General features: G+C 48.9%; 1 protein-coding gene across 1 annotated transcript in view; it reads left to right on the top strand.

Moving 5' to 3' along the window:
- The window catches only part of ca10a (carbonic anhydrase Xa), a 226,798-nt gene extending 205,183 nt beyond the window's left edge, over window positions 1–21,615 (top strand). Inside the window, exons 5-9 of the mRNA XM_072241896.1 lie at window positions 7,226–7,321; window positions 12,237–12,309; window positions 13,561–13,715; window positions 17,924–18,098; window positions 20,639–21,615. Coding sequence (XP_072097997.1) covers window positions 7,226–7,321; window positions 12,237–12,309; window positions 13,561–13,715; window positions 17,924–18,098; window positions 20,639–20,661 — 522 coding nt within the window. The 3' untranslated portion in view covers window positions 20,662–21,615. The remainder of the gene's footprint in view (window positions 1–7,225; window positions 7,322–12,236; window positions 12,310–13,560; window positions 13,716–17,923; window positions 18,099–20,638) is intronic.
- The last annotated feature ends 203 nt before the right edge of the window (window positions 21,616–21,818 follow it).

The raw sequence follows: 21,818 nt of genomic DNA, 5'->3' as shown, positions 1-21,818 counted from the left end.
GGGCCGAGACCCTTCTTCAGAACTCAGTTCCAATTCTAATTGTTCATCCCAAAACAATAAAGTCAGCCCCACCCGCTCCAGCAACACTCCCCAATCCTGATCCGTCTTCCTAACGATGGAATATTTCCATTTCCTTCAAGTCTGCTGCACACAAGACCATAAGACATCGGAGCAGAAACAGGCCATTCAGCCCATCGAGCTGCTCCACCATTTGATCGTGGCTGATCCATTTTCCTGCCTTCTCCCCATAGATGTTCAAACCTTCACTTATCAAGAATCTTCAGCCTCTGCCTTAAATGTACCCAATGACACGGTCTCCACAGCCGTCTGTGGCAACAAAATCCACAGATTCACCATTCTCTGGCTGAAGAAATTTCTCCTCATCTCCATTCTAAACGGACACCCTTCTATTCTGAGGCTGTGCCCTCTTGTCCTAGACTCCCCCACCACAGGGAGCATCCTCTCCACTTCCACTCTATCTCGGCCTTTCAATATTTGATAGGCTTCAATGAGATCCCTTCCCCCTCGTTCTCCTAAATTCCAGCAAACACAGGGCCCATCAAATGCTCTTCACATATGACTCCAGGCTGGTGGAGGTTGGAGGGGCCACCAAGGCAAGACTAAGATTAGATTAGATGAGCTTTATTTGCCACATATACATCGAAACAAACGGTGAAATGCATCGCTTGTGTCAACGACCAACACAGTCCGAAGATCTACTGGGGGCAGCCTGCAAGTGTGGCCATACATCCAGCATCAACATGGCACGCCCACAACGTACTAAGCCTAACCCATCGTCTTTGGAACGTGCGAGGACGCCCAAGCCGGCCATGAAACTATGTCGCTCGGTAATTATTGTTGGGAGCCAGGGCAGGAGGCTGCTCCCCTAAAGAACTTCTGAAGGGTCAACTGAATTAGAAGAGAGTTAGCATGGATGCAATGGGTCCAATGGCCTCCCTCCGTGCCGAAGGACTTCAAGTGTTTTGGATTGGCGCTGTCCACGTCTTTGTCTCACACGCTGTGAGCCGCCATCCGTGCAGCCAGCCACACGGTCCCGCGACGCTCTTCCTCTTGAATCCTCCTTGCTGGAAATCACAGAGGCAATACGGCACAGAAACAGGCCCTTCGGCCCATCTAGTCCATGCTGAGCTGTTACTCTGCCTAGTCCCACTGATCTGCACCTGGACCATAGCCTTTTGTACCCCTCCCATCCAAGTATTTATCCAAACTAATCTCAAAATCGAATTCGTATCTGTTCCTGCAGGCAGCTCGTTCCACACTCGCTCCATCGTCTGAGTGAAAAAGTTCATCTACCCTCCCCAGGCTCCCCTTAAATATTTCACCTTTCACCCTTAACCCTTGACCTCTAATTCTAGTCTCACCCAACCTCAGTGGGGGGGGAACTGCTTGCATTTACCCTATCTATACCCTCCATAATTTTGTATGGAAGGAGAGCTGAAATACTAACAATCAGTCACACAGTTAGCAACCGAACTCCGCCATCCCTCCCCCCAAACAACAACATTTAAAAATGTCAGCTGGATATCATTCACTCACCTCCTCGATGTTAAAAAGTTCAGCCTGTCACTACCTCACCAACTAATGAGCTGGACCATGCCTTGCTCTTTAGCTGAGTGTCTCATTAATGTTTCAGAAGACCTTTAAAGAAGAAAATATAACTGTCTCTCCGAGCACCTGGGCCGTCTCCCCGTTACTGGGTTGACGAGGAGCTTCCTCGCTGCCTCTGACATTTGCGTGGCTTCTCACGGCTTTGTTAGTTGTCCGAGTAAATAAAGGACGAGTCGTGCTCAGGACGTTTCTGGAAAGGTCAAGGTGGCTCCTGGAGGGACAGTGTGTTGGTGGGAAGTGCCGGGCTGCTTCTGAGTGAATTATAGGGAAGTGAAACACTGTGAGAGAGGCTGTCCCGATGCAGAAGGGGCTTTGGTGGGGGGGAGAGTTGAGGGAGTATAGAAGATGCTTGCCAGGGTGCTGCCAAGGTGTGCTATCAGGAGAAGCTGGACAAACCCGGGAGCTGAGGGGACACCTACCTGATAAACGTTTATAAAATTGATAAGGTGGAGAGTTTTCCCCGAGGGCACCGATGTCAAATATCGAAAAGGGCCACTTTTCAACATAATTGTATAAGGGCTAAGAGAGTTGTAAAAGCGCGCCTGAAGGCTTTGTGTGTCAATGCAAGGAGCATTCGTCACAAGGTGGATGAATTGAATGTGCAGATAGTTATTAATGAATATGATATAGTTGGGATCACAGAGACATGGCTCCAGGGTGACCAAGGATGGGAGCTCAACATTCAGGGATATTCAATATTCAGGAGGGATAGACATGAAAGAAAAGGAGGTGGGGTGGCATTGCTGGTTAGAGAGGAGATTAACGCAATAGAAAGGAAGGACATTAGCCGGGACGATGTGGAATCGATATGGGTAGAGCTGCATAACACTAAGGGGCAGAAAACGCTGGTGGGAGTTGTGTACAGGCCACATAAAAGTAGTAGTGAGGTTGGGGATGGCATTAAACAGGAAATTAGAAATGCGTGCAATAAAGGAACAGCAGTTATAATGGGTGACTTCAATCTACATATAGATTGGGTGAACCAAATTGGTAAGGGTGCTGAGGAAGGGGATTTCTTGGAATGTATGCGGGATGGTTTTCTGAACCAACATGTTGAGGAACCAACTAGAGAGCAGGCCATTCTAGACTGGGTATTGAGCAATGAGGAAGGGTTAATTAGCAATCTTGTCGTGAGAGGCCCCTTGGGTAAGAGTGACCATAATATGGTGGAATTCTTCATTAAGATGGAGAGTGACATAGTTAATTCAGAAACAAAGGTTCTGAACTTAAAGAAGGGTAACTTTGAAGGTATAAGAAGTGAATTAGCTAAGATAGACTGGCAAATGATACTTAAAGGGTTGACGGTGGATATGCAATGGCAAGCACTTACAGATCACATGGATGAACTACAACAATTGTTCATCCCAATATGGCAAAAGAATAAATCAGGGAAGGTAGTACACCCGCGGCTGACAAGGGAAATTAGGGATAGTATCAATTCCAAAGAAGAAGCATACAAATTAGCCAAAAAAAGTGGCTCACCTGAGGACTGGGAGAAATTCAGAGTCCAGCAGAGGAGGACAAAGAGCTTAATTAGGAAAGGGGAAAAAAGATTATGAGAGAAAACTGGCAGGGAACATAAAAACTGACTGTAAAAGCTTTTATAGATAGGTGAAAAGAAAAAGATTGGTTAAGACAAATGTAGGTCCCTTACAGTCAGAAACAGGTGAATTGATCATGGGGAACAAGGACATGGCAGACCAATTGAATAACTACTTTGGTTCTGTCTTCACTAAGGAGGACATAAATAATCTTCCGGAAATAGTAAGGGACCGAGGGTCTAGTGAAATGGAGGAACTGAGGGAAATGGTGTTAGGTAAATTGAAGGGATTAAAAGGAGATAAATCCCCAGGGCCAGATGGTCTGCATCCCAGAGTGCTTAAGGAAGTAGCCCAAGAAATAGTGGATGCATTAGTGATAATTTTTCAAAACTCTTTAGATTCTGGATTAGTTCCTGAGGATTGGAGGGTGGCGAATGTAACCCTGCTTTTTAAAAAAGGAGGGAGAGAGAAACCGGGGAACTACAGACCGGTTAGCCTGACATCGGTGGTGGGGAAAATGCTAGAGTCAGTTATCAAAGATGTGATAACAGCACATTTGGAAAGCGGTGAAATCGTCGGACAAAGTCAGCATGGATTTGTGAAAGGAAAATCACGTCTGACGAATCTCATAGAATTTTTTGAGGATGTAACTAGTAGAGTAGATAGGGGAGAACCAGTGGATGTGGTATATTTGGATTTTCAAAAGGCTTTTGACAAGGTCCCACACAGGAGATTAGTGTGCAAACTTAAAGCACACGGTATTGGGGGTATGGTATTGATGTGGATAGAGAACTGGTTGGCAGACAGGAAGCAAAGAGTGGGAATAAACGGGACCTTTTCAGAATGGCAGGCAGTGACTAATGGGGTACCGCAAGGCTCAGTGCTGGGACCCCAGTTGTTAACAATATATATTAATGACTTAGATGAGGGAATTAAACGGAGCATCTCCAAGTTTGCAGATGACACGAAGCTGGGTGGCAGTGTTAGCTGTGAGGAGGATGCTAAGAGGATGCAGAGTGACTTGGATAGGTTGGGTGAGTGGGCAAATTCATGGCAGGTGCAATTTAATGTGGATAAATGTGAAGTTATCCACTTTGGTGGCAAGAACAGGAAAACAGATTATTATCTGAAAGGTGGCCGATTAGGAAAAGGGGAGGTGCAACGAGACCTGGGTCTCATTATACACCAGTCATTGAAAGTGGGCATGCAGGTACAGCAGGCGGTGAAAAAGGCGAATGGTATACTGGCATTCATAGCAAGAGGATTCAAGTACAGGAGCAGGGAGGTACTACTGCAGTTGTACAAGGGCCTTGGTGAGACCACACCTGGAGTATTGTGTGCAGTTTTGGTCCCCTAATCTGAGGAAAGACATTCTTGCCATAGAGGGAATACAAAGAAGGTTCACCAGATTGATTCCTGGGATGGCAGGACTTTCATATGATGAAAGACTGGATCGACTAGGCTTATACTCGTTGGAATTTAGAAGATTGAGGGGGGATCTTATTGAAACGTATAAAATTCTAAAGTGATTGGACAGGCTAGATGCGGAAGATTGTTCCCGATGTTGGGGAAGTCCAGAACGAGGGGTCACAGTTTAAGGATAAAGGGGAAGCCTTTTAGGACCGAGATGAGGAAAAACTTCTTCACACAGAGAGTGGTGAATCTGTGGAATTCTCTGCCACAGGAAACAGTTGAGGCCAGTTCATTGGCTATATTTAAGAGGGAGTTAGATATGGCCCTTGTGGCTAAAGAGATCAGGGGGTATGGAGAGAAGGCAGGTACAGGGTTCTGAGTTGGATGATCAGCCATGATCATACTGAAAGGTGGTGCAGGCTCGAAGGGCCGAATGGCCTACTCCTGCACCTATTTTCTATGTTTCTATTAGAAAACATGCATTTAAGGTGGGAGGGGGAAAGTTTAAATTCGGATTATGTTACTTATCCCACCCAAGGATGTAGAGTGACACACACACAGAGTGCTGGAGGAACTCAGCAGGTCAGGCAGCGTCTGTGGAGAGGAATAAACAGTCAACATTTCAGGCCCTGGCCCTTCGTCAGGACTGGAAAGGAAGGGCAGAAGCCGGAACAAGAAGATAGGAGAAGGGGAATATGTACAGGTTGGCAGGTGATAGGTGAGAGCAGGTGAGGAGGAAGGTGAGTGCGTGGAGGAAAGGGGAGAAAGTGAGAAGCTGGGAGGTGCTTGGTGATAGGTGCCACTGAGAGCTCGTTTTATGCCTCGGGCATGGGTACACACACAGAGCTGAGCAACACACACACACACACACACACACACACACACACACACACACACAGAGCTGAGCAACACACACACACACACACACACACACACACACACACACACACACACACCCTGGATCCGGCGGCAGCACGTATAGAGGGGAATAAACAGCCGACATTTTGAGCCAAGACCTTTCATCAGGGTTGTGCTGGGGGCAGCCCGCAATTCTCACCACACACTCAGATGTCAACAGAGCACACGCACCATGTTCAGCAGAACAACACAAGCAACAGCTACAAAACAAAAGAACGAGCGAACCAGGCCCTTTCCTCTTCCCAGCCGTCCCCTCACGCACAGCCAGTCCTCCAACCCCGGGACCAGGCACCTCCAGGCCTGCCACCTCTATTAGACTCGCAGACAGCAGACAGCAGACAGCAGGCCCCTCACTTCCCCAGGCTGGACTTTAGCCAACACCGTGTGTTGCGGTTATACCGTAGGTTTATTGTGCATTGTTGTGTCCTTTATCCTACTGTGTTTTTCTGTGCTCCATCAGATCCAGAATAACAATTATTTTGTTCTCCTTTACACTTGTAAAAACAATCTTTAAACTTGAATGTTGAATGTCATTGTCTGGTGGGAGAAAGGGGAACAGTTGGAAAGGCAGGTCACTGAGCAACATAAAATCAACATGTTATCGCAGTTGGGCCTGATCTTCCCTCTCACAGTGTCAGGGCCTTAGATGGGCTGGAGGTTGTTGGGGTTTCTTGAACCAGTATGTGGAATGTCCAGCTAGGCCTGAGACCTTACTGGACCCTATTGGGTCATGAACCGGGTCAGGGTATGGACAGTTCAGTGCTGGGAAGTATTTTTGGAACAGTGATCATAACAGAGACTGTGTGATATGGATAAGAGTCAGACTGGTTGTTGGGTTAAAATGGTATGAGAAGGAGAAGATGGCAGCGCGAGGGCAGCGGGCGCGGCCACTTTGGTGGTGTTATCTGTTATTTGTCAAGTAAGGGACCGTGCACAATTCTGATTTGATGGAGACAGACGTGAGAGCATGGAGGAACATCTGGAGAAACTTCTGAAATGCCCGCTTCGCTGCCACTGCTACTGTGTGGTAACCGGAATCTCCGGAGCTGAAGGCCCTGAAATCCTCGGCTTTGCTTGTTTCAGCGGCCGGGGCGAGGTCGGAGGTGCTCGGCAGAGGATGGTGCTCGGGAGGCTCTATCAGAGAGGCTGGTCGGAGGCTCGAAGTTTTCGGACGGATGGACTCAGTGTCGGCTGCTTCCAAGGCATCGGCAAGTTGACGGTGCCTGGAGGTTTATGGCAGGGAGTTTCTCCCTTTTGCCACCTGCTATCGGGGACTCGGGAGTCGATTGACTCGGGGACTTTTGAGACTTTATTTACCGTGTCCGTGGTTTGTTCTTCATCAAATTACAGTATTGCTTTGCACTGCTGTAACTATATGTTATAATTATGTGGTTCTGTCAGTGTTAGTCTTTGGTTTGTCCTGTTTTCTGTGATATCACTCCAGAGAAACATCGTATCATTTCTTAGTGCATGTATGACTGAGTGTTCTCATAATCTAAACTGGGCGGGGGGGGCATAGGGGGAGGCACAGAATGAAGCAGAATTTGTGGAGGTTGGATGTAAAGGGGGGAGGGGAGGTTCCTGGGATCAGTTGGCCTTTGGGTGGTCCTCGAGTTGGGTCACAGACCAGCAGCAAGCAATGGCAGGAAATGGCCTGTCGGAAGTGCAGGGTTACATAAAGATCCCAAGCTGATGAGTGGGTATTTCTCGCTCTCTCTCTACAGGTTCAGCTTGTACACTACAACCACGAGCTTTACACCAATGTCTCTGAGGCGTCCAGGAGCCCTAATGGTCTGGTGGTGGTGTCCATCTTTATAAAGGTCAGTATCGGTGGAGTAGAGCAGGTGAGTGCGAACCGTAGGGACCCAGGAGCAGGCCACTCGGCCCATCAGACCTGCCCTAACACTCGGTGGGCTATGGCAGATCTGGCCCAGGCCCAGCTCCTCCTCCCTGCCAGTTTCCCCCAGGTTCTCAATCCCACATCTTTCAACTATCGCCGTAAGCTTTTCTCGGAGTGGGGGAAATGTGGACCCCTGTTCTTTGCCCTCATTCGCCTCGGGCTTGTGCCCTTGGAGATTTCTGGATACAGATATGTGGTGGTACGTTGTCACAGAGAGTAGGCAGCTCCAGTGACCCCAGTCCAATACCAACCTCTGAAAGAATTTGTACATTCTCACTGTCACCATCCAGGTCCTCTGCTTTGGTGCTATTATTGAATATAAATCAGTGCCTGCCTCCAGCACCCACCACTCTCTGTGTAAAAAGGCAGATCTCCTTTATGTTTCCCCCTCTCACCTTAAAGCTATGCCCTCTAATACTTGCCTCTCATAATTTCATAGAGGGCATACGGTATAGGAATAGAATTGGGCCATTCGGCCCATCGAGTCTGCTCCATCATTTCATCATGGCTGATCCATTTCCCTGTCAGCCCCAGTCTCCTGCCCTGATGATTCAAGAACCTATCAACCTCCATCCAACACCAGAGGAACTTCCCAGTAGCCAAACATTTGAATTCCCATTCCCATTCCCGTTCCAACATGTCGGTCCATGGCCTCCTCTTGTGCTAAGGTGAGGCCACCCTCAGGGTGGAGGAGCAACACCTTATATTCCATCTGGGTAGCCTCCAACCTGATGGTATGAATATTGATTTCTCCTTCCGGTACAAAAAATGATGCTCTCCTATTCTATCCCACACTCTGACCTCTTAGCTATTCTCACCTCCCCCGGGTCCCCTCCTCCTTCCCTTTCTCCTATGGTCCACTCTCCTCTCCGATCAGATTCCTTCTCCAGCTCTTGACCTTTCTCACCCACCTGACTTCACCTGTCATTTTCCAACTAGCTTCCTGTCCCTCTCCCACTTCCTTTCCTGTCCTGAAGAAGGGTCTCCGTCCAAAACATTGACTGTTCATTCATTTCCATAAATGCTGCCTGACCTGCTGAGTTCCTCCAACATTTTGTGTCTGTTCCTATTGACCTCTGCTTTACATATACCCAATGTCTTGGCCTCCACAGCCGCCTGTGGCAACGAATTCCACAGATTTACCATGCACTTGTGAAAAAAAATCCTCCTCATCTCCGTTCTATATAGAATCCCTCTATTCTGAGGCTGTGCCCTCTGGTCCTAGACTCCTCCACCATAGGAAACATCCTCTCCTCTGATAAACACCCATCAGCCAAAGTCTGTCTAACCTCTCTTTATGTCTCATACCCTCTGTTCCAGTAAGCATCCCGGTAAACCTCTCCTGTACCCTCTCCAAAGCCGCCACGTCCTCCCCATTTTGTGACAACCAGAAACGAAACACTTTAGGGTGAGCACAACATTGTGGGCAAAGGGTCATCACTGTGATGTAGTACTCTTGTTCTATCTAATACTGTCGCCAAGTTTTCTAAAGCCAGCTACTACACAATTTTATTCCCATAGCTCCAGCTGATGAAGGCAAGTCTATTTCTTTACCACCCAATGCACACAAATTGCTGGAAAACTCAGCAGATCAGGTAGCATCTATGTAGGGGATGTTTATTCAAAGTTTCAGGCTGAGATCCTTTCGGTTGTATATTCCCTTCAGAGATGCTGCCTGACCTGCTGATTTCCTCCAGCATTTTCTGTGCTTTGATCTGGATTTCCAGCGTCTTCCACTGTCTGACAACTGTCGGTTAGCTGTGCATCTTCACCCTCAGATCCCTCTCGGGGAGACTGAGGGTTAGAGATGTGTGTGAGGAGAAGGGATTGAGGGTGAGAGGTATCTGGGATGAGTTGGGTCCATTAGAACCATAGAACCATAGAAACTACAGCACAGAAACAGGCCTTTTGGCCCTTCTTGGCTGTGCCGAACCATTTTCTGCCTAGTCCCACTGACCTGCACACGGACCATATCCCTCCATACAGCTCCCATCCATGTATCTGTCCAATTTATTCTTAAATGTTAAAAAAGAACCCACATTTATCACCTCGTCTGGCAGCTCATTCCATACTCCCACCACTCTCTGTGTGAAGAAGCCCCCCCCGAATGTTCCCTTTAAACTTTCCCCCTTCACCCTTAACCCATGTCCTCTGGTTTTTTTCTCCCCTTGCCTCAGTGGAAAAAGCCTGCTAGCATTCACTCTATCTATACCCATCATAATTTTATATACCTCTATCAAATCTCCCCTCATTCTTCTACGCTCCAGGGAATAAAGTCCTAACCTATTCAACCTTTCTCTGTAACTGAGTTTCTCAAGTCCCGGCAACATCCTTGTAAACCTTCTCTGCACTCTTTCAACCTTATTTATATCCTTCCTGTAATTTGGTGACCAAAACTGAACACAATACTCCAGATTCGGCCTCACCAATGCCTTATACAACCTCATCATAACATTCCAGCTCTTATACTCAATACTTTGATTAATAAAGGCCAATGTACCAAAAGCTCTCTTTACGACCCTATCTACCTGTGACGCCACTTTTAGGGAATTTTGTATTTGTATTCCCAGATCCCTCTGTTCCACTGCACTCCTCAGTGCCTCACCATTAACCCTGTATGTTCTACCTTGGTTTGTCCTTCCAACGTGCAATACCTCAAACTTGTTTGCATTAAACTCCATCTGCCATTTTTCAGCCCATTTTTCCAGCTGGTCCAAGTCCCTCTGTAGGCTCTGAAAACCTTCCTCGCTGTCTACTACACCTCCAATCTTTGTATCATCAGCAAGTTTGCTGATCCAATTTATCACATTATCATCCAGATCATTGATATAGATGACAAATAACAATGGACCTAGCACCGATCCCTGGGCACACCACTAGTCACGGACCTCCACTCGAAGAAGCAATTCTCTACTACCACTCTTTGGCTTCTTCCATTGAGCCAATGTCTGATCCAATTTACAACCTCTCCATGTATACCTAGCGACTGAATTTTCCTAACTAACCTCCCATGCGGGACCTTGTCAAAGGCCTTACTGAAGTCCATATAGACAATATCCACTGCCTTCCCTTCATCCACTTTCCTGGTAACCTCCTCGAAAAACTCCAATAGATTGGTCAAACATGACCTACCACGCACAAAGCTATGTTGACTCTCCCTAATAAGTCCCTGTCTATCCAAATGCTTGTAGATTCTGTCTCTTAGTACTCCCTCCAATAATTTACCTACTACCGACGTTAAACTTACTGGCCTATAATTTCCCGGATTACTTTTCGATCCTTTTTTAAACAACGGAACAACATGAGCCACTCTCCAATCCTCCAGCACTTCACCTGCAGACAGCGACATTTTAAATATTTCTGCCAGGGTCCCTGCAATTTCAACACTAGTCTCCTTCAAGGTCCGAGGGAACACCCTGTCAGGTCCTGGGGATTTATCCACTTTAATTTTCCTCAAGACAGCAAGGACCTCCTCCTTTTCGATCTGTACAATTTCCATGATCTCACTACTTGTTTCCCTTAATTCCATAGACTTCATGCCAGTTTCCTTAGTAAATACAGACGCAAAAAACCTATTTAAGAGCTCCCCCATTTCCTTTGGTTCCGCACATAGCCGACCACTCTGATCTTCAAGAGGACCAATTTTATCCCTTACAATCCTTTTGCTCTTAATATACTTGTAAAAGCTCTTTGGATTATCCTTCACTTTGACTGCCAAGGCAACCTCATGTCTTCTTTTAGCCCTCCTGATTTCTTTCTTAAATATTTTCTTGCATTTCTTATACTCCTCAAGCACCTGATTTACCCCCTGTTTCCTATACATTTCATACAACTCCCTCTTCTTCTTTATCAGAGTTGCAATATCCCTTGAGAACCAAGGTTCCTTATTCGTATTCAATTTGCCTTTAATCCTGACAGGAACATACAAATTCTGCATTCTCAAAATTTCTCCTTTGAAGGCTTCCCACCTACCGATCACATCCTTGCCAGAGAACAACCTGTCCCAATCCACACTTTTTAGATCCTTTCTCATTTCTTCAAATTTGGCCTTCTTCCAGTTAAGAACCTCAACCCTAGGACCAGATCTATCCTTGTCCATTGGTGAGGGGTATCTGTGATGAGTTTGGTCTATGGGTGAGGGGTATCTATGATGAGTTGGGTCCATTAGTGAGGGGTATCTGTGATGAGTTGGGTCCATTGGTGAGGGGTATCTGTGATGAGTTTGGTCTATGGGTGAGGGGTATCTGTGATGAGTTGGGTCCATTGGTGAGGGGTATCTGTGATGAGTTGGGTCCATTGGTGAGGGGTATCTGTGATGAGTTTGGTCTATGGGTGAGGGGTATCTGTGATGAGTTGGGTCTATGGGTGAGGGGTATCTGTGATGAGTTGGGTCTATGGGTGAGGGGTATCTGTGATGAGTGGGGTCTATGGGTGAGGGGTATCTGTGATGAGTTGGGTCTATGGGTGAGGGATATCTGTGATGAGTGGGGTCTATGGGTGAGGGGTATCTGTGATGCGTTGGGTCTATGGGTGAGGGGTATCTGTGATGAGTGGGGTCTATGGGTGAGGGGTATCTGTGATGAATTGGGTCCATTGCTGAGGGGTATCTGTGATGAGTGGGGTCTATGGGTGAGGGGTATCTGTGATGAGTGGGGTCTATGGGTGAGGGGTATCTGTGATGAGTGGGGTCTATGGGTGAGGGGTATCTGTGATGAGTTGGGTCTATGGGTGAGGGGTATCTGTGATGAGTGGAGTCTATTGGTGAGGGGTATCTGTGATGAGTTGGGTCTATGAGTGAAGGGTATTTCTGTGAAAGCTTCTTTTTTCCATTCCAGGTGTCGGACACGGCGAATCCCTTCCTGAACAGGATGCTTAACAGAGACACCATCACACGGATCACCTACAAAAGTAGGAGGAACTCCACGTGCCCAAGCGAGGCCTCAGAAGAGATAGACAGGGACGAGAGAGGAGAGAGAGATGAGAGACAGAGAAAGAGATTATATGGTGGGGACACCTACAGAGGTAGCTTGAGTGAGGATGGACAGATCGGAGGGAGAGTCCAGAGGGAAAATGCTGAAAGGGAACCAGGTTGAGGGTTGTTTGTGTTGCTTAAGACTTACAGCATCTGCAGAATCTCTTGTGTTTACCACTGGGCCATTGTCTGAAATGGAGAGCTGTAGTTTTAAGGACAGATTGGATAGAACCTCTTGTGTTTATCACCAGGACCTTGTCTGGAGCAGAGGACTGTAGTTTGAAGGACAGATTGGGCAGGTGGGGTTTATCACAATGGAACGTAGGAGTCTAAGGGGTTTACAAAATTATGTGATGCATCAAAGCTATTAATTATCAGAAACTTTGTCCAAGAGCAGCGGAGTCTAGCAGTAGAGGGGCACACACAAAATGCTGGAGAAACTCAGCCGGTCAGGAAGTAGCTATGGAGGTGAATCAACTGTCGATGTTTGGAGACGGGACCTTTCATCAGGACTGGAAAGGAAGGGGACAGAATCTAGAACAAGAAGGTGGAGGGGGTGAAGGTGTCAGGTGAGACCAGGTGAGGGGGTCGGAGGGATGAAGTAGGAAGCTGGGAGGTGATAGGTGGAGGAGGTAAAGGACTGAAGGAGGAGGAATTGATGACTATATGATCCCTGTTTATAGCTTCTCCCACAAGAGGCTGTAATGCTATTGATGTGTATGAATGCACTAGACCAGAACAGAAGGCATTGACTATGAATGTAAAGAATGAAAAGATATTGAACTGTTTATTCTTGTAGAATCAGTTCCTTTCCCCAAGCAGTAAGGCTGATCAACACCTCCACTGCTACTTTATTATTCCTGTCAATCACCGTGGGTACAGCCTAGCGTCACCCCAGCAACAGACAATCGATCGATGTACAGCTATCTTATGTATTATATTTATTGTGTGTGTTTTTATTATTATTGTTGCATTGTTTATTTTTTGTGGGGGGGGATTGTGCTGCATTGGATCTGGAGTAACAATTATTTCGTTCCCCTTACATTTGTGCACAGGAAATGATATTAAACAGTCTTCAATCCTTCATGTTTTTTATTATGAGTACAGTTATTTTGGTCAAAGCATCATGGTGGGTGAGGGGTGAGGGATGGTTTCTGACCTTCACATGTCTATTATTCTTCCCCTAGACGATGCCTACTTGTTGCAAGGTTTAAATATTGAGGGGATTTACCCAGAGACCCCCAGCTTCATAACCTACGAGGGCTCGATGACCGTGCCAGCTTGCCACGAGACCGTGACCTGGATCATCATGAACAAACCCATCTACATCACTCGGATGCAGGTAACGTCCTCGTCCCCGGGGAACGCACACCGGTCTCTTTGGACCCTGGCCGCTGTCTGGAGCACTCATCCCCCCGAAACGTTCCCTCCCTCAGCACCGCCCTACCGACAGGGCGAGGCTCTCAATAAACCAGGGAAATGAGAGACTTGATCAAATGGCAGAACAGACCGGATGGGCCAAATGGCTAATTCCACAATACAGCACAGTACAGGCCCTTCGGTCCACGACCATCTGTAAACCTCTTAACCTACTCCAAGACCAATCTAACTCTTCCCTTCCATATTTTGCTATCATCCACGTGCCTAAGACTGTCTTAAATGTCCCTGTTTTATCAGCCTGTAACACCTCCCCAGCAGTGCGTTTCAGAGACCCAGCTCTCTCAGTGTGTAAGAAACCTACTTTCTGATATCCCCCTGAATTTTCCTCCACTCACCTTAAACAGATGTCCTCTAATCAATCTATGCCTCTTGTTATCTTGTACGCCTCTGTCAAGGATCCTGTCAGCACCCTTCACTCCAGAGAGAAAAGCCCAAGCTCGCTGAACTTTTCCTCATAATATGTCCTCTCTAATCCAGGCAGCATCCTGGTGAATCCCCTCTGCACCCTCTCTAATCCAGGCAGCATCCTGGTAAATCCCCTCTGCACCCTCTCTAATCCAGGCAGCATCCTGGTAAATCCCCTCTGCACCCTCTCTAATCCAGGCAGTATCCTGGTAAATCCCCTCTGCACCCTCTCTGATCCAGGCAGCATCCTGGTAAATCTCCTCTGCACCCTCTCTAATCCAGGCAGCATCCTGGTAAATTTTCTCTGCACCCTCTCTGAGCTTCCAGATCCTTCCAATACTGAGGAGACCAGAACTTAGCACAATGTGATCTAACCAGAGCAACAGACACAAAACTCAGCAGGTCAGGCAGCACCTCAACATTTCAGGCCAAGGGTCTCCTCTGGTCTAAGGAGAGTGTTGTAAAGCTTACAGCCGTATGTGTTTTAAACTGGGAACGTGGACTGTTGTGAACCTGGATTGCCACACTCTCACTCGGAACAGGCTTTCCTTTCCCATGTCTTCAGTAAACCTCCCCGCAGCGCCCAGTACGTCTGCCATCAAGTTTCTGTCTATTTCTGTTTGTTCTGGAAGCTTGGCCAGGGAACTAATCTTGGACGTTGGAGCCTTTCCCAAGAAAGGGTCATGCCGATCATTCCCACAGGCAGGACAGACGCTCTCTCCCTAGTGGTCAGCTGTGACGTGCGCCGGGACAGGAGGTGGTCTGCGGGAGGCCTCGATGTCGTCATCGCAGCCGAGCACACAGAGGCTCGGGCAGCCAGGGCACAGGATCGTCTCTCCAACAGTCCAGTGGTCCAGAGTTGTTCCGGAAACAGATCCCGGTGCGGATCACAGCATCAGCCCCACCCTCTCCGCCCGCCCCAGAGAGAGGGAGAGAGGGGGAGAGGGGGAGAAAGAGGAAGAGGGAGGGGAGGGAGAGAAAGCAGGTAAGGAGTGGGAGAGAGAAAGGGAGAGAAGTGGAAAGAGAGGGAGAGAGGGGAGGGGAAGAAAGGGGTGAGGAAGAGAGAGAGAGATGAAGAGAGGGAAAGCAAGAGGGAGGAGAGGGGGGAGAGATGGGGAGTGGGGCAAGAGAGGAGCCAGGGAGAGAGGGGGAGGATAGAGAGGGGGACAGAGGTGGAAGGGAGGGATGGAGGGGAGGGGGGAGAGTGAGGGGCAGAGAGGGAGTGAGAGGGGATAGGAGAGGGAGGAGGAGAGAGAGAGGGGAGAGAGGATCGAGGGAGAGAGGGAGGGAGGGGTAGAGAGAGGGATGGAGAGAGGGAGGGGAGAGATGAGGAGAGAAGGAGTAGAGAGAGAAGGAGAGATGGGAGGGGAAGAGGGAGAAGCGAGGGAGAGAGGGGGAGAGGATGGGGTGAGAGAGAGGGGAGAGAGAGGGAGGGAGGGGACAGAATGGGGTGAGAGGGAGGGAGGGAGAGGGGGTGAAGGAGACAGGCGGAGAGAAAGAGAGGAGAGACGAGAGAGGAGATGGGGAGGAGGGGAGAGCAGGGTGGTGTGAGACAGAGAGGGAGACTGTAAGAGGGGAACAGAGAGAGTGACGGGGAAAGAGAGTTGTGAGATGGGCAGAGAGAGAGAGAGATGGGAGATAATTTATCTTCACTCGGAGATAGATCAGGCCACTCCGCATGTGACCATTGAACCTACTAACCCGAGCGTCTTTGGACTGTGGGAGGCAGCGGGAGTATCCGCAGGAAACCTCGGGGTCACAGGGCGAAACTTCCAACTCTGTACAGACAGCGGCGGCAGCTGAACGCAGTTTCTGGCGCTGCAGCGTTTACCACATTACCATGTAGAGCCAAGAGGCTTTGGATCAAATGCCATAAATGGTTAACAAGATAGTTCGAGGGATAACGGACCTGGTGTTCCATGTTCCCTCATAACATAGGATTCCAATGAAACCACTGAGTCTGTCAGCCCACACAGCAATTCCTTTCTCCCAGTAACACATTCGGAACCCTTTCCCATCGACATCCCTCGGGAGTCAGCACACCCCCACAGACACACACACACTGACATGGTCTTCAGTGTGAGATAGCTCACCACCCCAGAGGTGGTTGGTGTGTGGGAGCAAACGTGAGCCCCTGTCAAAACCCATGTGCTCATGGGGAGGAAAGTTCGAACTCCAAACACACACACACCTGAGAAATACCCCAGTGAGGGTCAGTGTGTGTGTGGGACCATCCCCCAATGAGGGTCAGTGTGTGTGTGGGTCTGTCCCCCAGTGAGGGTCAGTGTGTGTGAGGGTCTGTCCCCCAGTGAGGGTCAGTGTGTGTGTGTGGGACCATTCCCCAGTGAGGGTCAGTGTGTGTGTGTGGGACTGTCCCCCAGTGAGGGTCAGTGTGTGTGTGGGTCTGTCCCCCAGTGAGGGTCAGTGTGTGTGTGTGTGGGACCGTCCCCCAGTGAGGGTCAGTGTGTGTGTGGGACCGTCCCCCAGTGAGGGTCAGTGTGTGTGTGGGACTGTTCCCCAGTGAGGGTCAGTGTGTGTGTGGGACCATCCCCCAGTGAGGGTCAGTGTGTGTGTGGGACCGTCCCCCAGTGAAGGTCAGTGTGTGAGGGACTGTCCCCCAGTGAGGGTCAGTGTGTGTATGGAACTGTCCCCCAGTGAGAGTCACTGTGTGTGTGGGACCGTCCCCCAGTGAGGGTCAGTGTGTGTGTGTGGGACTGTCCCCCAGTGAGGGTCAGTGTGTGTGTGGGACTGTCCCTCAGTGAGGGTCACTGTGTGTGTGGGACCATCCCCCAGTGAGGGTCAGTGTGAGTGTGGGACCGTCTCCCAGTGAGGGTCAGTGTGTGTGTGGGACTGTCCCTCAGTGAGGGTCAGTGTGTGTGTGGGACCATCCCCCAGTGAGGGTCAGTGTGAGTGTGGGACCGTCTCCCAGTGAGGGTCAGTGTGTGTGTGGGTCTGTCCCTCAGTGACGGTCAGTGTGTGTATGGAACTGTCCCACAGGGAGGGTCAGTGTGTGTGTGGGACTGTCCCCCAGTGCGGGTCAGTGTGTGTGTGGGACTGTCCCTCAGTGAGGGTCACTGTGTGTGTGGGACCGTCCCCAAGTGAGGGTCAGTGTGTGTGTGGGACTGTCCCCCAGTGAGGGTCAGTGTGAGTGTGGGACTGTCCCCCAGTGAGGGTCCGTGTGTGTGTGGGACCATCTCCCAGTGAGGGTCAGTGTGAGTGTGGGACCGTCTCCCAGTGAGGGTCAGTGTGAGTGTGGGACCGTCCCCCAGTGAGGGTCAGTGTGTGTGTGGGACCGTCCCCCAGTGACAGTCAGTGTGTGTGTGGGACCGTCCCCCCAGTGAGGGTCAGTGTGAGTGTGGGACTGTCCCCCAGTGAGGGTCAGTGTGTGTGTGTGGGACCGTCCCCCAGTGACAGTCAGTGTGTGTGTGGGACCGTCCCCCAGTGAGGGTCAGTGTGTGTGTGGGACCGTCCCCCCAGTGAGGGTCAGTGTGAGTGTGGGACCGTCCCCCCAGTGAGGGTCAGTGTGTGTGTGGGACCGTTCCCCAGTGACAATCAGTGTGTGTGTGGGACCGTTCCCCCAGTGAGGGTCAGTGTGAGTGTGGGACTGCATTGAGATTGATGGGAGCCAACAGTGAGGTTGAATATCTTTTCTATCTAACTCTCTCTCTCTCTCTCTCGTTCCCCCCCTCCCTGTCTGTTTCTCAGATGCATTCGCTACGATTACTGAGTCAGAACCAGCCGTCGCAGATTTTCCTCAGTATGAGTGACAACTTCCGTCCCGTCCAGCCTCTGCACAACCGTTGTATTCGAACTAACATTAACTTCAGCCTCCAAGGGAAGGATTGCCCCAATAACCGAGCACAGAAGCTTCAGTACCGAGGTAAAGCTGTACCCTCACCTCCTCCCTACGGTACTCGCCCCACACTCCCCCCGTTTCCTCCCCACAGCCTTGACTTCGGGGCAGCCACCTTGTCACAACTCCTGTCGGGCAGGAGGTACCGAAGCCTGAAGTCCCACACCACAAAGCGTAACGAAAATACTTTATCATTCGATTCTTGTTCTTTTCTGATTCAACAGCAAAGGTTGTGCACAAAGGAGACTCTGTGCAAGTGTTGAAGGTTATAAGGAATTACTTTATTGGAGTTGTATGAAGAATAGAAACTCAGTCTTAGAATAGAGGGACATCCATTTAGAACAGAGATGAGGTGGAATTCCTATAGCCAGTGGAAGGTGAATCTGTGAGATTCATTACTACAGACGGCTGTGGAGGCCATCTTTGGGTATATTGGAAATGAGGTTGATAAGTTCTTGATTAGTCAGGGATCAAAAGTTACGGTGAGAAGACAGGAGAATGGGGTTGAGAGGGATAATAAATCAGCCATGATGGAATGGAGGAGCAGACTCGATGGGCCGAATGGCCTAATTCTGCTCCTATGTCTTATGCTGTCTCAGTAAAATGTGGAAAGAAAAATGTGTAATGAAGAGGTGTAAGATAACATAACCACTCCACACAATGTACTGCCAGCAGAAACCGCCAAAGAAATCCCTTCTGCACACACCGTTTACTGGGCTTTCCCGTAACAGGGTGACCAAAGCCGTAGGCAGTACCCCAAGTGCAACCTCACCAATCATAGGGAGAAGGAGCTTAGGAGATTCAGAGGGATCACATTGAACCAGGTACTGGAAAAATCTGCCTCCCTCCAGCAGTTCAGTTCTTGAACCAACCAGCACAATCCAAATCACAATGCTTAGCAAATAAATTACCATCTTACGCTTCCCTCAAGATTCAGGCGATTCAGCAGATACTGGGAGCCCGGAGCAACACACACAGAATGCTGGAGGAACTCAGCAGGTCAGGCAGCGTCTACGGAGGGGAATCGGGTGACAATTTCTCTGCACAGATGCTGCCTGACCCACTGAGTTCCTCCAGAGTTTTATTTACGTAGCGATACAGTGCGGGGTAGACCCTACTGTCCCCTCGAACCACACCATCCAGCAACCCACAACCCCGATTAAACCCAACCCTAACCTGACAGGACAATCTACAATGACCAGCTAACCTGTCCGGTACCAATCGGACTGGGAGAGGAAACCGGGGAACCTGGAGGAAACACACACATTCCACAGGGAGGACGTAGAAAGACTCCTCACAGAGGGAATGAGCTCCAAACGCCAGAACACTCTCAGCTGTGATAGCGTCACGCTAATCGCTAATTTAGTGCGTTGTTCCAATCAACTTGTTCTTCTTTGTTCCAGCTATGTTCCTTTTTGGTATAGTTTTGTATAAATTAATTTTTTTGTGAATATTGTGTGTCTGGGTCTCTGAGCCTGCGATGCTGCTGAAGTAAGTTTTTCATTACACCTGTGGAGGGATGGACTCGGGTAAATGACCCAGCCCATGTGTGCTGACCACAGTTCTCAGCAAACTCTTCCCAACTGCCAGCATTCGGCCCAGAACTTTCCAACCCTCTCTAGATACCAATCCACGTTCTCCTCAAATGTTAGTATTGCACCTCCTTCAACCACTACATGTATCTGACAGCTCAGTCCATACACTCACCACCCTGACGGAATTGTTCTCCCTGTCAACGCCTCTCAGATTCAGATCTGATGCCTCTCAGAATTGTAACGGTCACCCCAAATTCTCCTCTGTCCCAAGGAATAAAGATCCAGCCTCTCATCCTGGCAGCATCCTCATAGATCTCTGTCTGTCTGTCTACCTGTCTGTGTCTGTATGTGTGTGTGTGTGTGTGTGTGTGTCTGTCTGTCTGTCTGTGTTTGTATGTGTGTGTGTGTCTGTGTGTCTATCTGTCTCTGTGTGTGTGGTCTCTGTCTATGTGTGTGTGTCTGTCTGTCTGTGTGTCTGTGTGTGGTGTCTGTCTATGTGTGTGTGTGTGTGTGTCTGTGTCTGTGTCTGCCTGTCTGTGTCTGTGTGTGTGTGTGTGTGTGTGTGTGTGTGTGCGTCTGTCTGTCTGTCTATCTGTCTGTGTGTGTGTGTGTGTGTGTGTGTGTCTGTGTCCGTGTCGATGTCTGTTGTCTGTGTGTGTCTGTGTCTATGTGTGTGTGTGTCTGTGTCTGTCTGTGTGTGTCTGTGTCTATGTCTGTGTGTGTCTGTCTATGTCTGTGTCTATGTCTCTGTGTGTGTCTGTGTGTTTGTCTGCTTGTCTGTGTCTATGTCTGTGTGTGTCTGTGTGTGTGTGTCTGTGTCTGTGTGTGTGTGTGTGTGTGTCTGTGTGTGTCTGTGTGTTACACAAGTTTCTATTTGTACCTGAATCTCACCATACTGGTGCTCACTTGGTGAGTTTTTTCAAATCCCCATTAGCAGGAGCAGCTTTTCCCCAAGCCCAGTCTCGTTTAGATCACTCAATGAATGATGCATTCAAAATGACCCTGTATCCTCTCTGCTTGTCTGTCTTGCAGTTAACGAATGGTTGCTAAAATAGACAGCCAGCCACCACGACATTTATCGGAAGGTAACGCAGGTGAGACCATCGAGCTATGGATCTGCATTACAAGGACAATTCCCGTCAAGCCCTCATGGCAGGGTTTGACGTTTTACCATGACCTTGGAGACAGAAACTTTTGATACGTGGACGGACGACATCAAACCAACTTTTAAGGTGGCCAGAAAAGTACAACTAGACTTAAAATTATTAATTTTAGAGTTGGGGATATTAAACTAAACAAATCATTTATCAAGTGACCATGGTTTTGATACAGTTTTGAAGTCGGGTGGGGGAGCGTTGGGTAGAGATTGAAAAATAAAATCTATAAATTTTAAATATAAAAACTGAAAATGCTGGAATCACTCAGCGGGTCAGACAGCATCTGTGAGGAGAGGAACATACTGAAGACCTTTAACAGAGTTTCACCTGCCAATTTGACGGCAGCAAGACCTGCTGCAGTTGGAGTTGACCAAAGGGGTGGAGGTGATCTTTGTTTGATTGTAGACGTCTTGCTAAAAGCACAGTGTTCAACACCTGCCAGAGAGAGGCAAGACTACCAGTGGATGTGTCCGCGTGTTCCAGCTGAAATTTCTCATGTCCATTACGTCATCCAGCGTGGTTTCCCCGAATCCCGAACCGGGGAGGGGTGGGGCGTCCTTGGGGATTGAGGGAGGAGTGGAGCGGGTGATGAGGATGGAAGAGAAATGCTTTTGATATATTAGACGGGAGAGTCACGCACTCTGACAGTGAACCTTGTAGATAGGTGGCCACAGGAAGGAGGTGAGGTCAGGCGTTGTGGGGGGGGGGTTGAGATGGCAGCACACTCACTCCCTCCCTCCCTCCCTCGGGTACCAATAGGCTGAAGCCTTTTATGTTAATTGTTTACACTGTTCATACACACTGTGTTTGATTTTAATGTCAAGAGCTCAATAAATGTGTTTGAAAAATTAATGTCGGCTGTTTATTGTGGCATCAGGGGCAGGAAATGTGGAGCACTGACAGTCCAACCCCCTCGCAATCACGCTGGTCCAGCTTTGCCTCGGTGGATCCGATGTGACCACAGGCAGGGGGTGTCATCCTGTACAAACTGCCCCAGGAAAGGGTCTGTGGGTGGGCTAGCCCCACAGTTGTACCAGACACACCCTGATGTCCCC

This window comes from Mobula birostris, chromosome 24, assembly GCF_030028105.1.
Source record: "Mobula birostris isolate sMobBir1 chromosome 24, sMobBir1.hap1, whole genome shotgun sequence".
Taxonomy (NCBI): domain Eukaryota; kingdom Metazoa; phylum Chordata; class Chondrichthyes; order Myliobatiformes; family Myliobatidae; genus Mobula; species Mobula birostris.
Note: the sequence above shows the minus strand (reverse complement) of the source record. Positions and strands in the feature narration are given on the sequence as shown.